General features: G+C 41.1%; 1 protein-coding gene across 4 annotated transcripts in view; it reads left to right on the forward strand.

Moving 5' to 3' along the window:
- Nucleotides 1-17,857, forward strand: part of ZNF516 (zinc finger protein 516) — a 120,843-nt gene extending 102,986 nt beyond the window's left edge. For 3 of the 4 annotated variants that reach the window (XM_033154780.1, XM_033154781.1, XM_033154782.1), the window contains exons 4-5: nucleotides 4,504-4,608; nucleotides 17,114-17,857. In XM_033154780.1, coding sequence (XP_033010671.1) covers nucleotides 4,504-4,608; nucleotides 17,114-17,337 — 329 coding nt within the window. In that variant the 3' untranslated portion in view covers nucleotides 17,338-17,857. Of the gene's footprint in view, nucleotides 1-4,503; nucleotides 4,609-5,589; nucleotides 5,658-17,113 lie in introns of all 4 variants that reach the window. The other variant, XM_033154783.1, reaches the window with a different exon arrangement.
- The last annotated feature ends 4,301 nt before the right edge of the window (nucleotides 17,858-22,158 follow it).

Below are 22,158 nucleotides of genomic sequence, written 5' to 3' on the forward strand. Positions count from 1 at the left end.
AGGAAAATGGTTAACATATCAGGAATTAATAACGAAGGAAAAAGATCAACTTGTGTTAAAACCATATGAACAAATTAAACAACATTGTGCAAGCTGGCTACATTACTACCAGATACAGAGCTTATTTAAAAAGCATAAAGAGATAGGTTTTTTGGAAAATAAATCTAAATTGCAAGAGCTTTTAGTCGATAGTTCCAATAAATCATTAGGGAAAATTTATAAATATCTATTAGAATGGGAATTAAAAGATGAGGAAGTGAAATGTGTGATGACAAAATGGGCCCAAGATTTAGGAAGACCAATCTACAGAGTGCAATGGGATAAATTATGGAAAGTTAATATGAGATTTACAGCCTGTACTGGAATTAAGGAGAATATGATGAAATTAGTTTATAGATGGCACTTAACCCCAGAGAAAATAGCAAAAATTTCTAAGACGCAATCGAAGGATTGTTGGAAGTGCCATGAAAAAATAGGCAGTTATTTTCATTGCTGGTGGAAATGTTCAAAGATTTTTGGTTTTTGGAGTGAAATATACGAAAGATTAAAGAAGATGCTTAAGTGTACGTTTGGGAAAAAACCAGAGGTCTTCTTATTAAGTATAACTCCTGAAAATATCCCAGAGGATAGGAAAAATATTCTTTTGTATGCGTGCGCAGCAGCCAGGTTACTTATAGCCCAAAATTGGAAAGGGGAGAAAATTCCGACAATTCAAGAATGGTTGATTAAATTAGTGGAATTCATGAATTTGGCTAAGATGACGGCAGCAATTCGAAATATACCCAAACAAAGATCTAAGGCTGAGTGGAAATATGTGGAAGACTATCTGAAAAAAGAAGGTATAAGAACGGATTTGGTGATTTGCTTAGATTGAGATATATGTGGGGAGATTTATATGAAAATGTGAGCTATTTATTTAGTTATATATTTTTCAAGCATTGTATAAGGTATAGCAAGTTTTGTTTCATTATTAAGGGAAGCGATACACAGACAATTGGAAGTCAATTTTTAATTGTTATTTTTAATTGTTGCTTTTTTCTGTGTTTTGTTTTTTCAAATATTATTTTTTGTGGATTATAATGTATAGATTATATGTGTCTTAGGGAGTTTGTTTGTTTGTTTGTTTGTTTGTTTGTTTCTATTGGTTGATTTGATATGGTTGTATTTTAGAAGTCTGAAATTAAATAAAGCTATTTTAATATTTAAAAAAAAAAAATAGTGTTTCTCCTCTGTGTGATTTAAGACCAGTTGATTGGCTGCTTTCTGCCCTCCAGCACTGCTTCGTGGTGAGATAATAGTATATATTTATGTAGCACGTTGTGTATGTATTCATTTGTTAACTGCTTTTTCTGTACAGCCCAGTAGCTGAAGCTCCTTTGGCAGCTCACAAAATGGAGGTCAACAGCCATAATATAATAATAAGACATGAAGTAAAATCTAAAATGGATTTTAAAAGCCACAGATAAAACAACAGTGAAGAGTAGCAGTGTAAGGATATTAGAAGTGTCCACAAATTTTTCAAATTAAAGGGCAAAAAAGTCTAGCAGAATGAAAAAAGTCTTCATGTGGCGCCAAAAAGACCAACATTTGGGGGCCACATGAGCATATCTGAGGCAGGCGTTCTACAATGTGTGTGACATCACTAAAAAGTAGTTGCATATTTCCCTGCATTTGGTGGGAGCACCCAGAGAAGGGCCTCAGAAGGTAACCTTTGAGTTTGGATAGGTGGTTCAAAGTACCTCACATACACTATTTATACACCTCATATACAGTGGTGCCTCGCAAGACGAAATTAATTCGTTCCGCAAGATTTTTCGTCTTGCAGAAATTTCGTCTTGCGAGGCACCGTTTCCCATAGGAACGCATTAAAATTTAATTAATGCGTTCCTATGGGGAAAAAAGCCTGGGCTGTTCGCTCGCTGCAGCCTTAAAACGCGGCGTGGGCGGCTCCGGTGCCGGTCTGAAGGGTCGTTGGCCGATCACGCCTGCCCACCCAAGATGGTGGGCGCGATCGGCCGACGACCCTTCCGACCGGCACCGGAGCCGCACCGCGCCGTGTTTTAAGGCTGCAGCGAGCGAACAGCAGCGCTGTTCGCTCGCTGCAGCTTTCAAACGCAGTGCGGCACGGTCTGGTGTCGGCTTCCAGTGGTACCTTGCCAGACGAATTCATCTTGCGAAAAACAGTCATAGACGAATTCGTCTCGCGAATCAACTAAAAACTCGCAAAACCCTTTCGTTTTGCCAGTTTTTCATTGTGCGAGGCATTTGTCTTGCGGGGTACCACTGTACACATTTATGAGATCCCCATGGAGCAGTGGTTTCTAAACTTTCTTTGGTGAGCCGTTTATATAGCACTGTGAAACTCATATGTTTTGCAGTGAATGCAGCATCTCAGGAGGCACCCTGCTTTTAATCCATGCAGAACAACTAGTTTCGGAGGTGTAGGATAGGCTGCCTGACCCATGCACACACAGTTCTGTCCACTCACTGCCCCCACAGCATCTGCTGCCCGAGGCAGCTATCTCACTCTACCTCATGGTAGAGCCGGCCTTGCTTCTCCTTGGTGAAGCAGATGTCTGGAGTTCAAAGCACAACTTGTCCCCACTTGACTCCCGAATTACAGTCCAAGTCCTCAGAACTCACTGGGTAACCCCTATTCTGCACATGCCTCTCCCAGTGGAACCAAACTCTGAGAACTGGGTTTAGAATATACTTTGGATATGACCAGTAGGAACAGCCTTTCCTTTTTTATTGAAAGTCACGCCATGATGAGCCACGGCATAGTTCCCACTGGGCCATTCTGTTTGCAGTGAGGTGTTGTGCCAGGTTGCCACATACCGTACCTCTGCCACAGCTGAAAATGGCACCATTTATTTCTTGTAAAAGGGATACTGCAGCGGTATGTTGCCTCATCTCTACTCCTTCTAGAAAAATGTGAGAATTTTTTGCCCCTTAAAAAGTCTTAAGGTCCTAACACCCAACCACAGAGTTTTGCAGTCCATTATTACTTTCAGCTTGAATTCTGGATTGCCTGCCATCCCTTTATTTTATTTTGTTTTCCTTGCAAGGCTGCAATGGAGCAAGAAATGCAGACTGGAGGTGGGGAGAGAGGCGGGTCTTGTCTGTGAGGAGGGGATAGAGAGAAGATCTGGAAAAGGGCCAGCAAAAATAATTTACCTATGTGAGCAGCTTCACCCCCCCTTGCCTCTCTGTAACCAGGTTGGGCAGCTGGGTTGGAGCACCAGAATGAGCTAGGATTAAGACAGGATAACGGATTTGGGTGAAGGCAATATTCACAGGCCAAATTCTAGCCATGGTTTTGGACTGTGGTTTGTTGGCCACAAGCATTTCCTAATTAGCACTGTCCTAATGTGTACATGTGTGTTTACTTCTGTAATGTCTGGATGGCTTTCCTACAACTTGGATGTTCCACATTTGCAGTTTCAATGTGCCAAGGCAGATGATGCCTATTTTAATTATATCTCTATCTCTCCATAAAAGAAAATTAAAAAGATAAGTTCTGTTATTCTACCCTTGACCCCCCTCTCCTCCTCCTCACCACCGCAGCATTTTGATGGGTTCAAAATTTTCAGCAACAGCCCCTTAAATGATTTTTCTTTTAAAAGGCAGGACATGCTAATGGCAAATAAAAACCTTTTCCCACCCCTTTTGAAGATGCTGCCTAACCAAAATAGCAAAGAAGACGCTTCAAATATTTTTGAGAAAATAAATAACCCAATAAAAGTCAAATGTGTCCTTTTTGATCAGCAGTAAAAGACAAAGACCAGCCCTTTAAGTCAGATACTGTAAACTGACCTTTGGAAAAAAAGAAGAGGTTTGAGTCATTTTTCCACAAATGCTAATGGCCTAGAAAACATGTTTATCAAAAGCTGGCAGAGGACTGCTGCGCTGCTGCTATCTCCAAATGTCCGTAATGACACTTTGATTCACAGATGTCTTCCGCCTGTGCCTCAGAGCTCTGGGGTCAAAGCAGCACCAGCAGGCAGGTAAGGCAGGGCTAAAGGTTTGATCAGCTTGTGATGGCTCCACTCACTCTGCATTTGTCTCCAAGGTATTGCAGCCTGGGGGGGACAGTCGGGCTCTGGTTCTACTCACTTCCTATTATCCATGTGACTTGTCTCCGCCACGCTGGAGTCACTTTGATTTGCCTGATGTACTGCTTGACAAAGCTGGGTGATGGCTGAAAAGTAGATCCAGCTGCTATGAAAAGCGCACACCTGACATGCCAGTCCTGGTGCGGGCACATCATGGGGAGCATTTTTTAATTCAATGTAATTTATGCATCCTTGCCGTCCTGTGTGTGCCTGGCCTGTCAGCCGGTGCCTAGATGAAGGCTGACAGTTGTCATCCAGGGCCTGAAGGTAGCCTCACATAATGACACATTAGACATACTAATGATGTTTTCCTCTGGCATAATGTTTTCTTCTCAACTTTCCCTTACTCCTCGCTTCTCTCCCCCCTCCCCTCTTCTCTCCACCATAGGGATGCTTAGGACACAAACACGCCAAGGAGACTATCTCTGCGTAGAGTGTGGAAAGGGTTTCACCCAACCAAGCCACCTCAGAACTCACATGAGGTCTCACACAGGTACATTTTTCTTTACCATTCCATCAAGCGGGTGGGAGGAGCCCTTACTTGCAATATTTGGCCTTACTCTTAATTTCCTTTACTAACCTGATATTTTATTTTTGTAAAGTGAAAGATTCCCCATTTTGTTTAATTTCATATTTGATTAGCATTGATCTTGTTCTTTTTCAGGTACTCAATCCCCCCCTCCCCACATGCCTTGCATAGTACTGCAGCACAATTGAAATAAGCTTATTTGTAAGGTTTTGGTGTGTGTGTGTGTTTAAAATAAACCCACCACTTTAATTAGAGAGCAGAATACTCTGGAATGAATATGCTAATGAATTCTCTTGCCATCAGCACAAATTGAAATCAAAGAACCTTTTTGATTCAAACATAAAGCTTTGTCTTGCTTTCTCCTTGCTGCAGACTGAAAGAGGTCTGGGGTTTAATTTTTTATTTTATTTTATTTGGACAATGATAAAACTCTAAATCTCAGCCCTTTTCAAGCTGTGTGATTTGGAGAACGTAGCAAGCTTGAAGCTGCTAGTGTGTCAAGTTACCTCAATAGCATTACATGAGACAGTGAGACTAGCAGAGGTTTTTTTTTATTAAAAAAATATTTCCTTTTCTTTTTTGGAGAAGTGTGAATGATGCATACATAAGCCAGTCTGATGCAAAATGACAGAGGCCAAATGGTAAGTAATTCAAGAAGAGGGTCCCTTTACACATACACTGATAATTAATGTTGTCAGTGATTGCTTTCTTCAGCACTGAAGTCTGAATTAAAAAGGGCAATGGCCTTAGGCTGCCATTAGCACACTCTCTTACAGTAAGTGTTACGGTAAATTGGTATTTTCCGGCTACGGGCGAGGAGCTGGTGTCTCTGCTTTTTCCCCACCCTCCCCCAAATGTGGTTTAATCTGTAATGGACTCGAATATTGTACGCGCACTAACGAAGCTTGAATGTTAATCTGTTAACAAGCCCCCTTGTTCCCACAGTGGTATTTGAGTCTAATGGACTCCGAGGTACTGACGTTCACACCACCTCCGCAGACGCCCCAAAACAAGTATGTTTTACAATTAATTGGGTATTTGGTTTTTAATGTGGTAGCTGGGGAGAAAAAAAAAAAGTTACACCTGATACTCATCAGTAAAGCACTGACTTGTTAGATAAGAGTGCAAGTAAACAATAACCGTGCTGTGTTTGGTTTTAGATGCTAAAATTTGTGGAAAGGCCTTACACAAATGAGACAATTTATTAGCGAATGTCAACAAAATTGCTAAAAATATATTGGGAAGGGAGGGAGGGTAATTTTTGTAACAGCATATAAAATTGCTATCCAAGTTTTACTAGGTAAGTTATTCAGTGCATATCTGCCCACTTCTCTGTTTTCTGAAATGCAGCAACAGTACAACTCACCCATAGTCCGTGTTTTTCTGAAGAGTATTCCTATCACAGTATTATATAGCTCCTATCTTTTGAAAGACGCTTATCTTTCAATCTCTGTGGACTCTGTGTGGTGGTGTGTTTTCCTCTCTTGACAAGCACCTAGCTGTCCTCTAAATTTCCTTATTTTCACTAATGCTGTCCTGGACGTTATGTTTCTTGCTTTTTCTTCCTCCCTGGTGTTTTTGGTTTCATTTTTATTTCCAGTCAGTTCCAGACCACCTAGTTCCCATCGGCCCATCCATGCATAGCATGGACCTAACATCTAGTGCAAGCGAGTTCAGTTGCCTTTTCAAGTTCTGAATGTGATCCTTTATTAGCACAGAAATAAATTCTGACACACACGCACTCAGGCAAATACTGAGTAAGCTATGTGTGTTTATTATCACCTCTGCTAGTACTTCAGCCCATCAGAGGAATTTATCCATTTTCCCATTACAACATCCCCACCATTAGTTTCAACATGGCAGTAGTGCTTGGAGAACTGCACCCAGGATTCCTTGCACAGGATCTGCAACAAGGGATTGGAATGCCCTGATCCTGAGCACACACACCAGAAAATGGACCTGTGCATATATTATGTTGATACCGGGATGCCTTTGAAAATAACTTCATCCTATCCTGCCCATAACATTTGGAAATGTTCATCAAAGGAAGAATTAGCATCATATTGAAGGTTTCCATTTTCCTCAGAATGGCTGTTAGGAATGTCCATGGGGTAATGGAAAACTCTCAAAGCAGTGAAATTAATAATCATTGGTAAACACTTCTAAATGCAGGTAATTCATATAGTTAAACACCTCTAAAAAGTAAGAAGATAAAGGACACTTGTGTTGGGTTAGATACAGTGGTACCTCTGGTTATGAACTTAATTCGTTCCAGAGGTCCGTTCTTAAGCTGAAACTGTTCTTAACCTGAGGTAACACTTTAGCTAATGGAGCCTCCCCCTGCCACCATGCTGCCACTGCTGCGCCGCCACTGCCACGCCGCCACCGCCGCACAATTTCTGTTCTCATCCTGGGGCAAAGTTCTTAACCCAAGGTACTACTTCCAGGTTAGCGGAGTTTGTAACCCGAGGTACCATTGTACATTCTGGGGCTGGATCTAGATACATTAAAAAAAAACATTTCAGGAAAACGCATTGTAAACTTCATAATGGGAAATCATGTTGCTGAAAGATGGAACTTCACAGTGCCATCTGGTGTCACACTGTTATAACACATTTAAAACACCTTTTCTTTACTAATGTAGCTGAGTCCCAGGTCTCTCATGTCCACCATTTTATTTCCAACAATAGCCAACCCAATAATTTGGGCAGAGACCACAGCTGACTGACAGACCACAAACTTTACATGGAAAAGGACCTGGGATAAATCCCTGGTATCTCCAGTCAAAATGTGATATGAAAAGTCTCTGTCTGAGATGCTGGAAGGATACTGCTGCTGAGAAGAGCAGTACTGGACTAGAGGGACAAAACAGTCCATCTAGGTTGGTACAAGGCAGGTACAAGGATATGTGCCTTGTCACAGGACAAACAAGTTACTTATGAAGAACCACATTGGGGGTCCTAGCTCTAGGTGACAGGCCTTTTGCAGCAGTTCTGTTTCTTGTTTTACTACAGCTGTCCTTCCATTTCACATATGATTCCGCTGCCCTGTCAGTGTCGTTAATTACAATGCATACTTTAACTGTGTCTACTCCCATCTTTTTCACTGCAGTCAACAAAAGTGCACTTTATCCACAATATCAGCTTCTAGTTCATTCTCGGGGGTGGGGAAGGGATCTCAGTGCCTCCAGCATGCTGGTAACACCATTGTTATAAACCTCTTAATTGGGGAAACAACTATTCGGGATTTTCTCCATGCTCTGCTCCAAACCATAACAATAGCTTTGGAAAGAAAAATTAAAATTGTTTTCAGTAAAGGTTTGGTGGTTCTTAGCAATGTGGATATCCAGTGGTACCTCAGGTTACATACACTTCAGGTTAAGAACTCCGCTAACCCAGAAATAACGCTTCAGGTTAAGAACTTTGCTTCAGGATAAGAACGGAAATCGTGCTCTGGCGGCGCAGCGGGAGGTCCCATTAGATAAAGTGGTGCTTCAGGTGAAGAACAGTTTCAGGCTAAGAACGGACCTCCGGAACAAATTAAGTACTTAACCAGAGGTACCACTGTAATTGTACCAATGGCACATTTCAGAATGTAGGGAAATGATGTTTATTCCAGGTGATCAGAACTGAGTCCTTTACTGGCCCATTCAAGACTCATTGTAAGATACTGGCTTTTAAAAGAAATGAGTATCCAGCTCAATGATACCTGAAAAAGACTGTCAGTTTTGTGAAACCGATTAAATTACAGTCACAAATGTCTATGGGTCGATTCCAGTGTTTTTGCAAATGGAATGCAGCTAGTGCAACCAATATTTCTATTTCCTCCCTCCCTCCATAAGCCTCACAAGGGGATCGGTGGGCGGAGGGGGGAGCTTACATTTGTCTTTGCATATCTCATGTTTGTAAATCAAGTCTAATAATTACATTAGGTGTGTTTCACATTCCACCCTACCTTTATGCTACATTCAAATGTGCACACAAGTAGTGTGGGAGAGGTTCAAAGTAAACTTTAATGTTGTATGTGAAAATGCTCCAAGAAATTGTCTATGGGTGGAACAGAAACTGATTACGAAGGTGCCCCCTCCCACAGTAACTCCATTGTGTTGCAATAGAGGCTATCTTCTCTTATTTGCATATGTCTCGAAGCACAATGCAAAATTTTGCTTTTTATGTGATGGAAATAAGCTGAGATTGGTTGAACTCATGGAATCCCAAAACATAACTTCAGTAACTTGTCAACTGGTTCACATGTAATGCTAAGCCATGGTCTATAAACCATGGTTTCATTTGATCAGATGAACACAGCCTAGTGCTTTAATCACAGTTCATTAACCAGAAACTAGCCAGGCTAGTCATGGTTTAATAAATAACACCCTCTGATGTAGAAACTTAGATGTCCACGCTGGCTTTGCTCATACATTTTAAAGAAGGAACATGGATGTGAAAAAAACGTGGGGGGAAAAATCTCCCCTCTCTATTAATATGATTAAATTTCACATGCCAAAACCTCCATGGTGGAATCTAGACACATATAAAAAAAAGTTGTGAAAATGCTTTTTAAAAAAATGTTTTGGAAAATATATTGAATTTGTCATAGCTCACCATCTAGTGTCACATTTGTATACAGTGGTACCTCAGTTTAAGAACAGTCTGGTTTAAGAACAATTTGGTGTACAAACTCTGCAAAACCGGAAATAGTGTCTTGGTTTGAGAACTTTACCTTGGTCTAAGAACGGAAGCCAAACAGTGGAAGGGCACTGGTGGTGGGAGGCCTCATTAGGGAAAGCGCGCCTTGGTTTAATAACGGTTTTGGTTTAAGAACGGACTTCTGGAATGGATTAAGTTCATAAACCAAGGTACCACTGTAATGCACTTTACAACACACTTAAAATGTTTTATTTGCAGCTTTTTAGCTGAGTCCCATGTGTACAATGCAGTGCATATTTGGCTCTGGATTTTGGTTATCTAACTGCTTTCAGTGGTACTGGTCAGTAACAGTTTTAAAAAGTCTGTAGATTACTGGTAGATAAAAAATAATCTACATTTACCAGGGGCTGGGGGCTGGGGGCACTGTTATACAGTGGTTCCACTCCTTCCTCCTCGGCCATGTTCAGAAAGTGGTGTTGGGGGACGAGTGTTCAGAGTGGGCTGACTTGTGGGATGCCTCAGGGTTCTGTCCTCTCTCCCATGCTTTTCAACATCTACATGCAGCCGCTGGGAGAGATCATCAGGGGGTTTGGGCTGGGTGTTCATCAGTATGCGGATGATACCCAGCTCTACCTCTCAAATCAGAACCAGTGAAAGTGGTGAAGGTTCTGTGTGAGTGTCTGGAGGCGGTTGGAGGATGGACAGTGGCTAATGGATTGAGGTTGAATCCTGACAAGACAGAAGTACTGTTTTGGGGGGATAGGAGGCGGGCAGGTGTGGAGGACTCCCTGGTCCTGAATGGGGTAACTGTGCCCCTGAAGGACCAGGTGCGCAGCCTGGAGTCATTTTGGACTTGTTGCTGTCCATGGAGGCGCAAGTCAATTCTGTGTCCAGGGCAGCTGTTTACCAGCTCCATCTGGTACACAGGCTGAGACCCTACCTGCCCGCGGATTGTCTCGCCAGAGTGGTGCATGCTCTAGTTATCTCCCGCTTGGACTACTGCAATGTGCTCTACATGGGGCTACCTTTGAAAGTGACCCGGCAACTACAACTAATCCAGAATGCGTCAGCTAGACTGGTAACTGGGAGCGGCCGCCGAGACTACATAAAACCGGTCTTGAAAGACCTACATTGGCTCCCAGTATGTTTCCAAGCACAATTCAAAGTGTTGGTGCTGACCTTTAAAGCCCTATGTGGCCTCGGTCCAGTATACCAGAAGTAGCGTCTCCACCCCTATTGTTCTGCCCGGACACTAAAGTCCAGCGCCGAGGGCTTTCTGGCAGTTTACTCGCTGCAAGAAGCCAAGTTACAGGGGACCAGGCAGAGGGCCTTCTCAGTAGTGGCACTCACCCTGTGGAACGCCCTCCCACCAGATGTCAAAGGGAAAAACAAGTACCAGACTAGAAGACATCTGAAGGCAGCCCTGTTTAGGGAAGCTTTTAATATTTGACGCACTATTGTATTTTAATATTTTGTTGGAAGCCGCTCAGAGTGGCTGGGGAAACCCAGTCTGATGGGTGGGGTATAAATAATAAACTTATTATTATTATTATTATTATTATTATTATTATTATTATTATTACCACATTAACTACATTCTGGCATTTACCACGAAACTCAAAAGGCGTACAAAAATATACCATGTTTACAGTATGCTAATTAATAGGCATATTCTCACAAATCCTTAAATTGAAAAAGTTTGGAAGATAATTAGGTGGGGAGGAAGTTCACAATAAATCATTAGCTGCCGAAACATTCTTAAGTAGAAAACATTTCAATAGTTGATTGTAGAGATGAATACATTTTAGCTTACATCTAGACTTTCATGTGTTTGAGAAAGAATAGAAAATGTGATCAAAGGGAAAACACAAGCAAATACTACTACAAAATCTTTTCTCTTTTCTTGACAATTTTCCTTTGCAGTGTTAAGTACTAGTGCTAAGGTAGCAATCTAAAGAATACTGAAGTTAGCAACCTTGGTATCTTCAGCTAAAAGTCCTCTTTTTGACATTTCACTGACATGGAATAATATCATGCCTGCTTTCTTTGGCTTTTTTAGCCTTATGATTAATAGTTTATTGCAAATGTTTTTTTTTAAGATAGTTAGATTGAGTCCAAGAATTCCATTAATCAAAATAATGCATAATGAACAAATAAATGGCAATCTAATTTGTCTCCTTCACAGCTATAAATATTATAGTACAGTCCAGGAACAGGTAGATCCTGTTTGGATTGGACTGCTTGTGTTTCCTTTTGCTCACAGATGATTCAACTAACATGTTGAAGCAAAGAAGAACACATCTTGGCACCCATTAATTTTTAGCTGAATGTGGGCAAGTCCATCTACTCAGCCATTCATTATCACAAACCTCTAAAAAACACCATGAGTCTGCCTATATTTACACAGGAACATTTCTAATTTCTTCTGCAGATTTCTTGGAGGGAGAGAGGAGAGAATTGCTTTTGGTCTGCACAGAGTTGTATCCAAGTTTGCTCTTCTGCTTGTGCAGCTTAACTCCCACGTTCTCTCCTCTCCTTTGCAGTCCCCCACCCACCCTCAAAATCTAATCCAGAGAACTGAGAGGAAGGGGAAGTTCCCTTGTACAAGGGGAAACACATTTGCTCAGTGATTCATTTTCGTGCCTCTCTTGTTACTCTGCATTGCGCTAACATTATTGTTTGTATGGATTCATTTGCACATGTTTACTGCTGAGGTTGTTTGTTTGTTTTAACAATGTAGAATAAATTTTTAAGAGGAGTGCTATCTAAGGCGGGGAAATGTGCAGGGAATGAAGGACAAACGGAAATGAAAAGATGCATCAAGAAGTGCTGGTTCCAGCTAATTAAAATGCAAAACTAGATCCAGATCTGGTTAGATCCAGATATCTTATAACCAGTTCCGACTTATGGAAGTGGGAGAGGGAAGGCCATTTCTGCTGATTTCTCCTCCCCCCAAATCACCATGCAGCTCCCTGTATGCATCATTAAAACTCCACTCAGTGGGTTTAGAGGACCCTCTGGATAAATAAGGGAAGTGCTACAGGAGCTTGCAAGCAAAAGAAAAAAAGCATCCCCTTCTCTTCTGTGAGCTTTTCCTGGGTCACCAGCCCTTCTTCTGTGAGCTGGACAAGCCCTTCCACAAAGAAGCCATTCCATGTGGAGAGGGCTGCTCTGGATCCAAGCTTGTTATTCTTAATAGTTAGATCAGTTCTTTGCTTGATCCATGTTTCCTTCATGGTGCTAGTTAACTCATCCCTATTATCACATCTGTAACCGGGTCAATTTGCTCATAGCAAATTGGTGGCTTTATTTCTCCCCACCTGCCTGCCACCATCCTTTACTGGCCATCAAGCTGCCATAACTGCACTGGCAACCCAAACTTTGTGTGGCAAATAAACCATGTGGAATCCAAGAGATACACCCCAGCATCTTCTGTATAATTTCAAGAGAGTCAGTGGCAGCTTATGTAGTGTAACATAAGCTGACTCTCTTGATACAGGTAGGTAGCCGTGTTGGTCTGCCATAGTCAAAACAAAATAAAATTAAAAAAATTCCTTCCAGTAGCACCTTAGAGACCAACTAAGTTTGTTCTTGGTATGAGCTTTCGTGTGCATGCACACTTCTTCAGATACTTCTCTTGAGTCAGCTTAGCAGTTCACTGTGGGTTGTATCCAGTGCCATGTTATGCAGAGTAGACTCACACATTTCACTGTGCCTAAGTAGGATTAGCCTTGGATACAACCCGATGTTTGTGCTTAGCCTAGATTTGGAAGGTGTCTAAGGGCACCATGACACCATGATCTGTAATTCATGATAATGTGTTCCTAAAAAACAAAACGGCTGCCGAAGTATGCCAATAGTATAGTAGTATAGGATGGATCTCAGAAAGAAATTTAAGGTGACCTTTCTAAAACTCATGGGCAGCTGTGAGGGGCCAAATATTGAAGAACCGCAATAACCACAGTGGCTTTCCCTATTCCGATGGCAAAAGCATGCTGTTTAATCAGAAGCATCCCCATTTGGTTTGGACGTTGTTTGAATACCTGCTTGCGATACAGGCAGGCAGCTTTTATGAGCAATGCAATCAAATAATTGATTTGAAGTCATTTGGTCTGGAGCCAGTTAAACTAGCCTCAGATACTTGGCATCTTTATCTCTTAGTGGAGCTTTAGTATCACCTTGCCCCCCCCCCCCCCCATCCTGTAATGGCTGCAGTTCATCTCTTCTTCCGTCTAACAGGGGAACTTTTTCTCAAACTTCCTTTAAAACAAAACGAAAGCCTCTTGCCTCTTCAGAGCACTTTCTCTTATGTTAATGCAGACGTTCACACAATATCATTACATATTCTAATTTAGCACTGAGGGCTCTGTTCCCATCGTAGTAACACAAGTGTGGGGAAGCTTTGCTCTGAGCTATGGCCTTCTCCATTATTGTACCCAGAGAGAATTCCACTGATGTGGTCTGCTTAGGGAAGAATTATTGCACACCCCTCCCACTCATTGCCTGAGCTCCTGGCCTTCTTGCTAATCTTATGTTGTGGGACAGTTGCTAACCCCTTTCATGTTTCTCCGCTATGTGTTAATTCTCCTCTGTGGGTGAATTACAACTGGACCTGTAGGGCAAGCCTTCCCGGGGAGTCACTGACGAAGATGGCTGTCCCACATAGATACCTAATTACACCCTCGGGCCAAGGTCCCTTCTTCCATCGCTCCCCCCCCCCTTTTTTTGTTTCTCTGGCAATTCTTATCCAGGGAGACTGGATCAAGCTGTTCCTTTTCCCTCTCACCACAGACTTCCTTCCCATATTCCCTAGTGCACCTGTAGCCCAGTTCAGTACGATATTTTGTGTGTGTGTGTGAGAGAGAGCAGGGCCTCTCTCTTTTTTAATTTAACGATGAGCATCTCCTCTTGAAATTGTTCGCCTATCTCTTAGGCATGATGTAGCTGTGCAAAAATATAAGGCATCTTTCTCAGTTTACTGCAAGGAATCCAGCAACCAACTAAAGAAGTTTTATCACATCTTTCACTCAGTTACCGTTTCCTACATTTCAAATATACTGCGGTCTGTACAGCTGCTCCCCCTCCCTGTTTCACCCCTTTAATTTTGTTGCAAATCTTCCCAACTCACAGCAGACATTTGACTGGTAAATGTCATGAATCTTGGGCCGGCCTTAATTAGGATGCTTTTCTCTCTCTCTCTCTCTCTAAATCTATTAACAAAGGGGAGATGCTTAATGCATTATGTCAACCAGCATGGGCTCTTCTTTAGTTCTTCCCAGGACTGCTGTAGGCACGGCTTGAAATTTACTGGGAATGGTGGTTCTTTTCGCATGGATGTTGAGTCTTACGTTGTGTTAATTTAAAATGGTCTGTTTCCCTTCATCAAGGCTTTAGCTTAAGGTTAATGTATGAACATAAGATGCATTGTGCCATAGAGCTTTAGCAATCAGGATTGTAAGCCACATTGTTCGGACAGGGCTGCTCAGAATGCCAATGCCAAGGAGCTGGAGGCATACATTTCATCGCGACTTTATTTTGAGGTTTACTTGGGTGTGGAACAGCCCCTTCTGCTTTCCCATGGTGGCAATTTCCCTTTTATGGAAACTGGTCAAAACTCTTACATATATGTTTACTTTATTTTAAAAATAGTTGTTACCCACTCTTCATTGCCACAGGCAATCCCAGAGCAGAGCACAAAAATATGGATTGATTGATTGATTGGTTGGTTGGTTGGTTTCTGTGCTGCTTTTTGTCACACCTGACAGTGTACATAATACATCATGTAATTACAAATCACAGAACACAATAAAGTATCAGCAACATCAGTAATAAAATTACAAAAGCAGTTCTATAAAACGAAACAAAAAACTCAAGGGTCGAAAAAAGTGAAGCAAATTAATAAAAAATACAGCTAAAAATGCATAGCAACTGATTCTAACCACCAGGATATGCTATAATACTATTTCAGAGGGGAGGGAGTTCCACAAATATATGTTCCACAAATCGAGCACCACTGCAGAGGTTATTCATACCCGACCTATCTGGCCACTCTGTTGCAGACAAACTATACTATGCATATTGATACAAGAGATCTTATTGCCAGCAGAGAGACAGTAATCAGTAAATTTCGTTAAAAGAGGAGAGCGGGGGGCTGATTCACACATACAAGTGGATGGCCACTTGAAATATAGCGACGTGAGGGTTGTTTTCTGTGGATCAGCCATTTGTATGAAGTGGCTTCCTGTGCAGTTCAAACTGCATGTGAATGTAAACTCTCACTTTTGGTTTGAGCTCTCTCTCTCTCTCTCTCTCTCTCTCTCTCTCTCTCTCTCTGTGTTGCGGCTGCATGAGTTCAGACCCAGCTTCTGTACCATTGTGCTTCAAGCAACCTTCCACACAGCTTCTTACAGATATGGAATAAGGTTGGTCCTAAACACAGGATCAGAACAACCTGCCATTAAAACAGATCGTTAAACAAAATGTGCTCTTCCCAGATCATTAAAAGGTGTTTGGTCCTGTCCCTCCACTATATTTCTTCAAGGCCAGAAAATAAATCCCTGTAAACCATACTTTTCCCCTGGCGGTTGAGGCATGCTACTGTGCAGGGATTTGACCAAATTTTGGGATATCTCTTCAGTGCAGAGACAGGGAACCTGTGGTCCTCCAGACACTGAACTACAACTCCCATAATCCTTGACCATTGGCCATGCTGGCTGAGGCTGATGAGAATTGGGAGTCCCATCGACATCTGGGGGGGGGGGCAAGGGTTCCACAATAGCTGCGTACAGAGTGAACTCATCCTGCTTTCTTAGGGCTCCTTTAAAATCTCACCCAATCATGTGGTGGATCTTTTCACATGGGCAATGGTTACATTTTAAGCCAAAAGAGAAATTCTAAATTACTAGCACGCTGTCCGGCATGAAGAATCCAATAACTATGTACACTGTACCAATGTATTGATTCACGGATGGGGAAGATGGCATGCTTCTGTGCCTGGAAGACGGGGTATTTTGGCAGGGGTGGAGAATCTTATGCCCAGGGGCCAAATGTGGCCCTCAAAATGTCTCTTTCTGCCCCTCAGACCTCTCCCCTTGTTGGCCCTGCTTCACAACTTGAGTGTTTTCGCCTGGCTGGAAAAGTATCATTGGACTCTAATAATGCCTCTTGGTTGTATGGATGAACAGTGTGTTTGTGTGTCTCTGTGTGTATAAAAACTAGCCTACAGCACAAATGTAAAATTTATCTTCACTAGTCTGCCTCTGAAATGCTGCCCAGAAGGAAATGTGGCCCCTGAACTAAAAAGATTTCCTCATCCTTGTAGTGCGGTGTAAGGCATTTTGGATCCGTAAATATAGTTTGCTATTCAGCTCACATGAACTTCAATCTGGTCCTGCCACCAAAAGCAATTTAAAAAAACTACCCTATCATTTACTTATAAATCCCCTCAGTTACCGTAAAATTTTGCTTCCCTTTCCTCTGGTCTTTCCCCCCCTTCTTCTAGCTATTCTTAACCTTTTCTTAAATGCTCCTTCAGTCACTATTATTTGCTATTCTAGTATGTCATAGAGTTTATAGGAACTTGACATGCTGTGCTCTCACTGGAGATGATTAAAAATAACTCTTTGTGATGTATTAGGTCAACGTTAATGTGCATAATGCTAATAAAAAGGTAGCTGGGGCCAGTAAAGAATGTGAGATTGCTCAGCTGCTAGCCTAGAAATGGAAGCAAGATATTTTTTTAAAAAAAGTGTTATGAGAAAATAAGAATAATGAAATGCTCTCCCTCCTCCCTGTTCTATCTCCCCTCTCCCTCCATTTAGGCGAGAGACCCTTCCAGTGCAGATATTGTCCATACAGTGCCTCTCAGAAAGGGAACCTAAAGACGCATGTCCAGTGTGTACACCGGGTTCCTTTTGACAACAGCCAGTACCTTGATCGACGGTTCCTGCAGCCTCCAAATAATTATTCTCACAACCCTATGGAAGAACAGCTGGAGAACCTCCTTGCAAAGCATCCGGTCCCAGGAGCGACTGTGTTACAATGAAATCTGTGCTCTGTGCTTTGCTGGAAAGCGATGCCTCTGAACTGTTAATCATTTTTTAAAAAAATAAATGAAGAAGCTGCAGAAGATATATACAAATTGACATACTAATCAGTCCCCACAGCTCCTTATTTCCTTTATAACAAACTGTGGCGTTGGCAAGCTTTCTGGTGGCGCAAGGCATCTATATTAATCAAGATAACTTTTTTTTAGACACTGGAAAAATTAAACTTTATATGATTTGGAGGGCAGCACTGCAACAAAATCCTCCCTCATGGTTGCTTGAATCTTCAAAACACACACACACACACACACACACACACACACACAGGTGGATGTGGGAATGTGGGATGGAGTGATTAATGAAACTGCCATTAGCTGTCATGCTGGGGGAGAAAAACACAACTTTTTTCCCTCCCCCCCCCCAAAAGGAAGAAAGCAAAATGGAGGAGTCATTCAGTGCTGTGAAAGCCAGGCTTGATGAAGGACGGAAGGGACTAAAGAGAAAAACCATCATTCTGCAGTGAGGTTGTTTCATGATAGTTTGGGGACCACTTGCATTTCCAGTGGGCTTATCCTTGACTGCACACCATTAATAGTATGTGAATATGGAAATTGAAACACTTCTTTAAAAAAAATGCTTCTCTTTTCCCTTCAGAAAGAAAAGAAAATGGCTAGTCAAACACTAAAAAGGAGAGGAAGAAGAAAAACAGGCTTCTGTGTTTTGTTTTGTTTTTTATTCTCAGGGCCTTTCTAATTGTTTGTTTATCCAGCTCTTTCTTTCAGTGCTACTTTCTGTGACCTGATCACAAAGGAAATGTGCATGCTTTTAAAAAATAAAATTTAAAAGATTGGGGGGGGGGAGAATGATTCAGCTGTTTAAAGCTGCTGATTTGTATGCTTTTAATAGAAAGAAAGAAGGAAAGAAGGAAAGAAAGAAAGAAAGAAAGAAAAATAAGAGTTCAGGCAGACCTAGGCCCTTAGGGTACTTTATGTGCCTGTATTTCTGTGCAGCAAGCCAGTTACCCTTTCTGGGCCCTTGTGACATTTTGAAGAGAGAGAGAGAGAAAAGATGAATAGCTTCTTTCGTGGTGACAGGTCAGTGTTCATCTAATGTGTCATGCCTTGTACTTGGTAATCACTGGGGTAAGGGAAGAGAAAGGAAGCTTTATATACCTCTTCTACAGTAGTTTTTTCCAATGCAGGTTTTCAAGGTAAGGGTGCGGTTGCAGGTTGTTAACCATCTAGTGTCTGCAATTCATTTTAATATATATATATATATATATATATATATATATATATATATATATTCCACAGGTATAAATATTTTTCTTTCCCTTCATTGCTATGGCACTATGTGTGATGGTAATAATTCAGATTTTCAGATTTTGCACGTATAATTTTATGCATCATCATCATCATAAAAATGCTGCCTTGAAAACAAATATTCTGTGAAAAACTTTTTGCAAAAAAAAAGAAGCTTTACTAGGTTTTTTTTTAAAATTGTAACATTTTTGTAAAGGCAGAAAAAGGATTTTTTAAAAAAGAACAAACTAGCATGCTAAATATATTTTTCAAAAAAGCAATAATTTTACATGTACAGAAATGGCGCTAACCTTTTTAATACTGATCGAGAGCAACCGTCTACTTTCTACAAATAATGGGATAGTGCTGTCTTTGAAGTAAATGGGCTTCTTACACAAAGAATTTTAAACGTGTACTTTTTTCTGTTCTAATTTTGTTTTTTTGTCTCTTCTCTTTGATTTGGGTTCCTACTTAATTGCAGATTACTTGACCGTTCTTGCTTTACAGTTGCTGGTGATAATGCAATTGAAACGTTTGTATGCAATTTGCTGGTTTGGGATTTTTTTGTTCGACTCCTCATACACCAACTGTATGCCTGCTGTAATCCTGGTATAGCTAAGAATATCTGTGCAAATGCCTATATAAGTGATTGTAATCTGATGTCTTTTGAAGTTATCTTGCAGAAATTTGTATAGACACATTCCACACTCCACCCCTTCCTGTACCCCACCCCACTTTCAAGACCCCTCCCCAAAATCAGCTCGTTTTCTGTCTTGATTAACACTTGATCAATTTGGGATTCACACTTAAGTGCTACTTTCCCCTTTATCAAGCACTTATTTTCCTTGTTTAAAGCAAACAGGTAAGGATTCAGGAATGCACAAAGGTAGCTGCTTTGCCTATTTTGTGTGTTTGTAGTTATTAAAAAAAACCCCTTCTGTCCCTCAAAAGTTATATGAGTGTCATGTACAGCTGTAATTATTTATGTTGGTTGATTGTGTTTTGTTGTTGACGGGGTTTTTTGGGGTGTGTGTGATGGGTTGGTTTTTGTTTTTGAAAGCTGATGTGAAAGGATCTTAGTTAATATTAAGACTTTAAAAAGCTCCTCCTGGAGACTGTTTACTTCAGGACTGTCTGACGCAGAGAAAGTGCTGTCACTGCCATTACCAGGGTACTAATCAGCAAAGTTTACAATCATAATTTAGCTACATGAAGAACAACAGCAGGGGAAATCAGTTTAAATAATTATATGCTGTGTATAGCACAGAAATGAGATTTTCACTTAATTAAACAAGAAATGGGGAGGCTGAGGGGGAGCAGTCATTAAAGAGCAGCCATTTTCACGTGTGAATCCCAAGCATTGTAATTTCCTCCTTTATCATCCATATTGTATCGATTTGTTAATTCAGTTAGACCCTAGTGCTTAGGATGATTTGTGTTCTTATTTATTTAGTTCTTTGGGTTTCAGATAGCTTCCCCCCCCTTTTTAGGAAACTTGATAATTTTGTAGCATGACACACTTTGTAAGCCATCTTCTGACTGTTACAGAGACTTTTCTACTACCTCTATCAATCTGTTTCTTTTCCTTAACAGGTTTTCTACAGTGTTGCAGTCTAATGTACCTTAGACAATAAAGGGTTCGATTATGAGCACTGCAGATGGTGTATCAGCTATACCTTTCGCAATCTCTCCTTTTGTTTTCCTTTTTTCCCTTCTTTTTTGCCCTCCAATAAAAACAAACAAACATGAGTCATAGCCATAGCTGTCAATTTTTCCCTTTTCTTGCGAGGAATCCTATTCGGAATAAGGGAATTTCCCTTTTAAAAAAGGGAAAAGTTGACAGCTATGGTCATAGCAATTCACCTTCTGCTCTGACATGCATTAAAATACTCTACAACAGGCTTCCTCAACCTCGGCCCTCCAGATGTTTTGAGACTACAATTCCCATCATCCCTGACCACTGGACCACTGATCCTAAAAAAACATCTGGAGGGCCGAGGCTGAGGAAGCCTGCTGTACAAGGACCAAAACCAAGACACAGGAGTAACGGCACCTTTCCAAAATGCTATGTTTGCTTTCACCTTTGTATTCCTTAGATGTTTTCCACTGCAAGTGAATGGCTCTGTGTACATACCATACCGTTAAAGTACATTTAAAGCACATTTCCTCCCCCAAAGAATTCTGGGCACTGTGGTTTACCTCACACAGAATTGCAATCCCCAGCAATTCTTAACAGACTGCAATGCCCCATAATTCTTTGAGGGGGGAAACTGTTGGAGATTCATTCCCCGTCTCTAACAGAAACATGCTTGACAGCATCTTCCTTAAGGGATCAAACTAAAACAAAAAAGGTTGGGGTGGAAGACATGAGTTCTCATAATTTCAGAACAGCCACGTGCAAGTTTGAAATGTGTGACATTGATGCTTTGTGATCTGGTTCACACAATGTGTGTCAATAGCCCACTCATCCTGGAGACATTACTATGCCACATACACTGTACAGGAAGTAAGAGTGTCCAACATCTGTCTAACCCCCACCAACTGAATATAACCAGATGAGAGACAGATAATGTGTGGAAGATTAACACTCAATTAGAGGGATATGACTAGAAATAGTTCCCAAATTATTTGGATTTGTTTCCGACTTTCCACTCCCTTAATACATAAATTGGGGGGTAGTGGAATTAAAAAATGTTCAACGCAGGGTTGAAGATAATAATCTCCATAATTCAGCTTGTATTGCCAGTAGTGATTTTCTAACAATCCAGAGCACAGCAGCTTTGGGGAGTCTCAAAATCACTAAGATTTTACCTAGAATGAAGTGAAATGAAAATTCCAGTGTCAAAGATGAAGCTGAGTTGATTCTATCAGTGATATCCTTCCAGAAATGTTCACTTACGAAGATCTCCAAAACACGTACTAGATTCACTTGTGAACTTCTGCAGCGCTAGGATCTCTAAAATGCCCAAATCAAGTTTCATAAGTCTTGAGTTCTAGATCCACATATGCCTGTGATTTGTATATTCTGGGTCCTGCAGTTTATTACCCTGGTCAACACAGTTGGATGGCTATGTGACATTATTACCAGTGGAGAGAAAAACATCAACAAAAACAGAAAAGCCTGGGTTTATTATGTTGTTTATCCTTTCAAAATGGAGGAAAGATCTGTAGCATGTTTATTACATTGAATCCTGCATGTGCATGGGAAACCAGTAGAGTATTTGTTCATTTGAGAAGTAATTGTAAATATCTTAAGGACTTTTTTTTTGAACCAGCAGCAAAATTAATGAGGAAAAACTGATCATTAATATATTACCTTAAAACTTTTATCTATTCTACTAGTTGTGCTCAGGATCATAGAAGATCAGGATCATATACCCCATTGACGGGATACAGACTCATGTCTATTTCCTCTGCTGAGGACATGCTATGATTCTATTCCTATACTTGTGTCTCCTTGGGTGTTCACAGTACCAACAAAACCATGCAGAAAGGCAAATCAAAAGGAGACTGATGCCT

Source organism: Lacerta agilis, chromosome 7 (genome assembly GCF_009819535.1).
Source record: "Lacerta agilis isolate rLacAgi1 chromosome 7, rLacAgi1.pri, whole genome shotgun sequence".
Lineage (NCBI taxonomy): Eukaryota > Metazoa > Chordata > Lepidosauria > Squamata > Lacertidae > Lacerta > Lacerta agilis.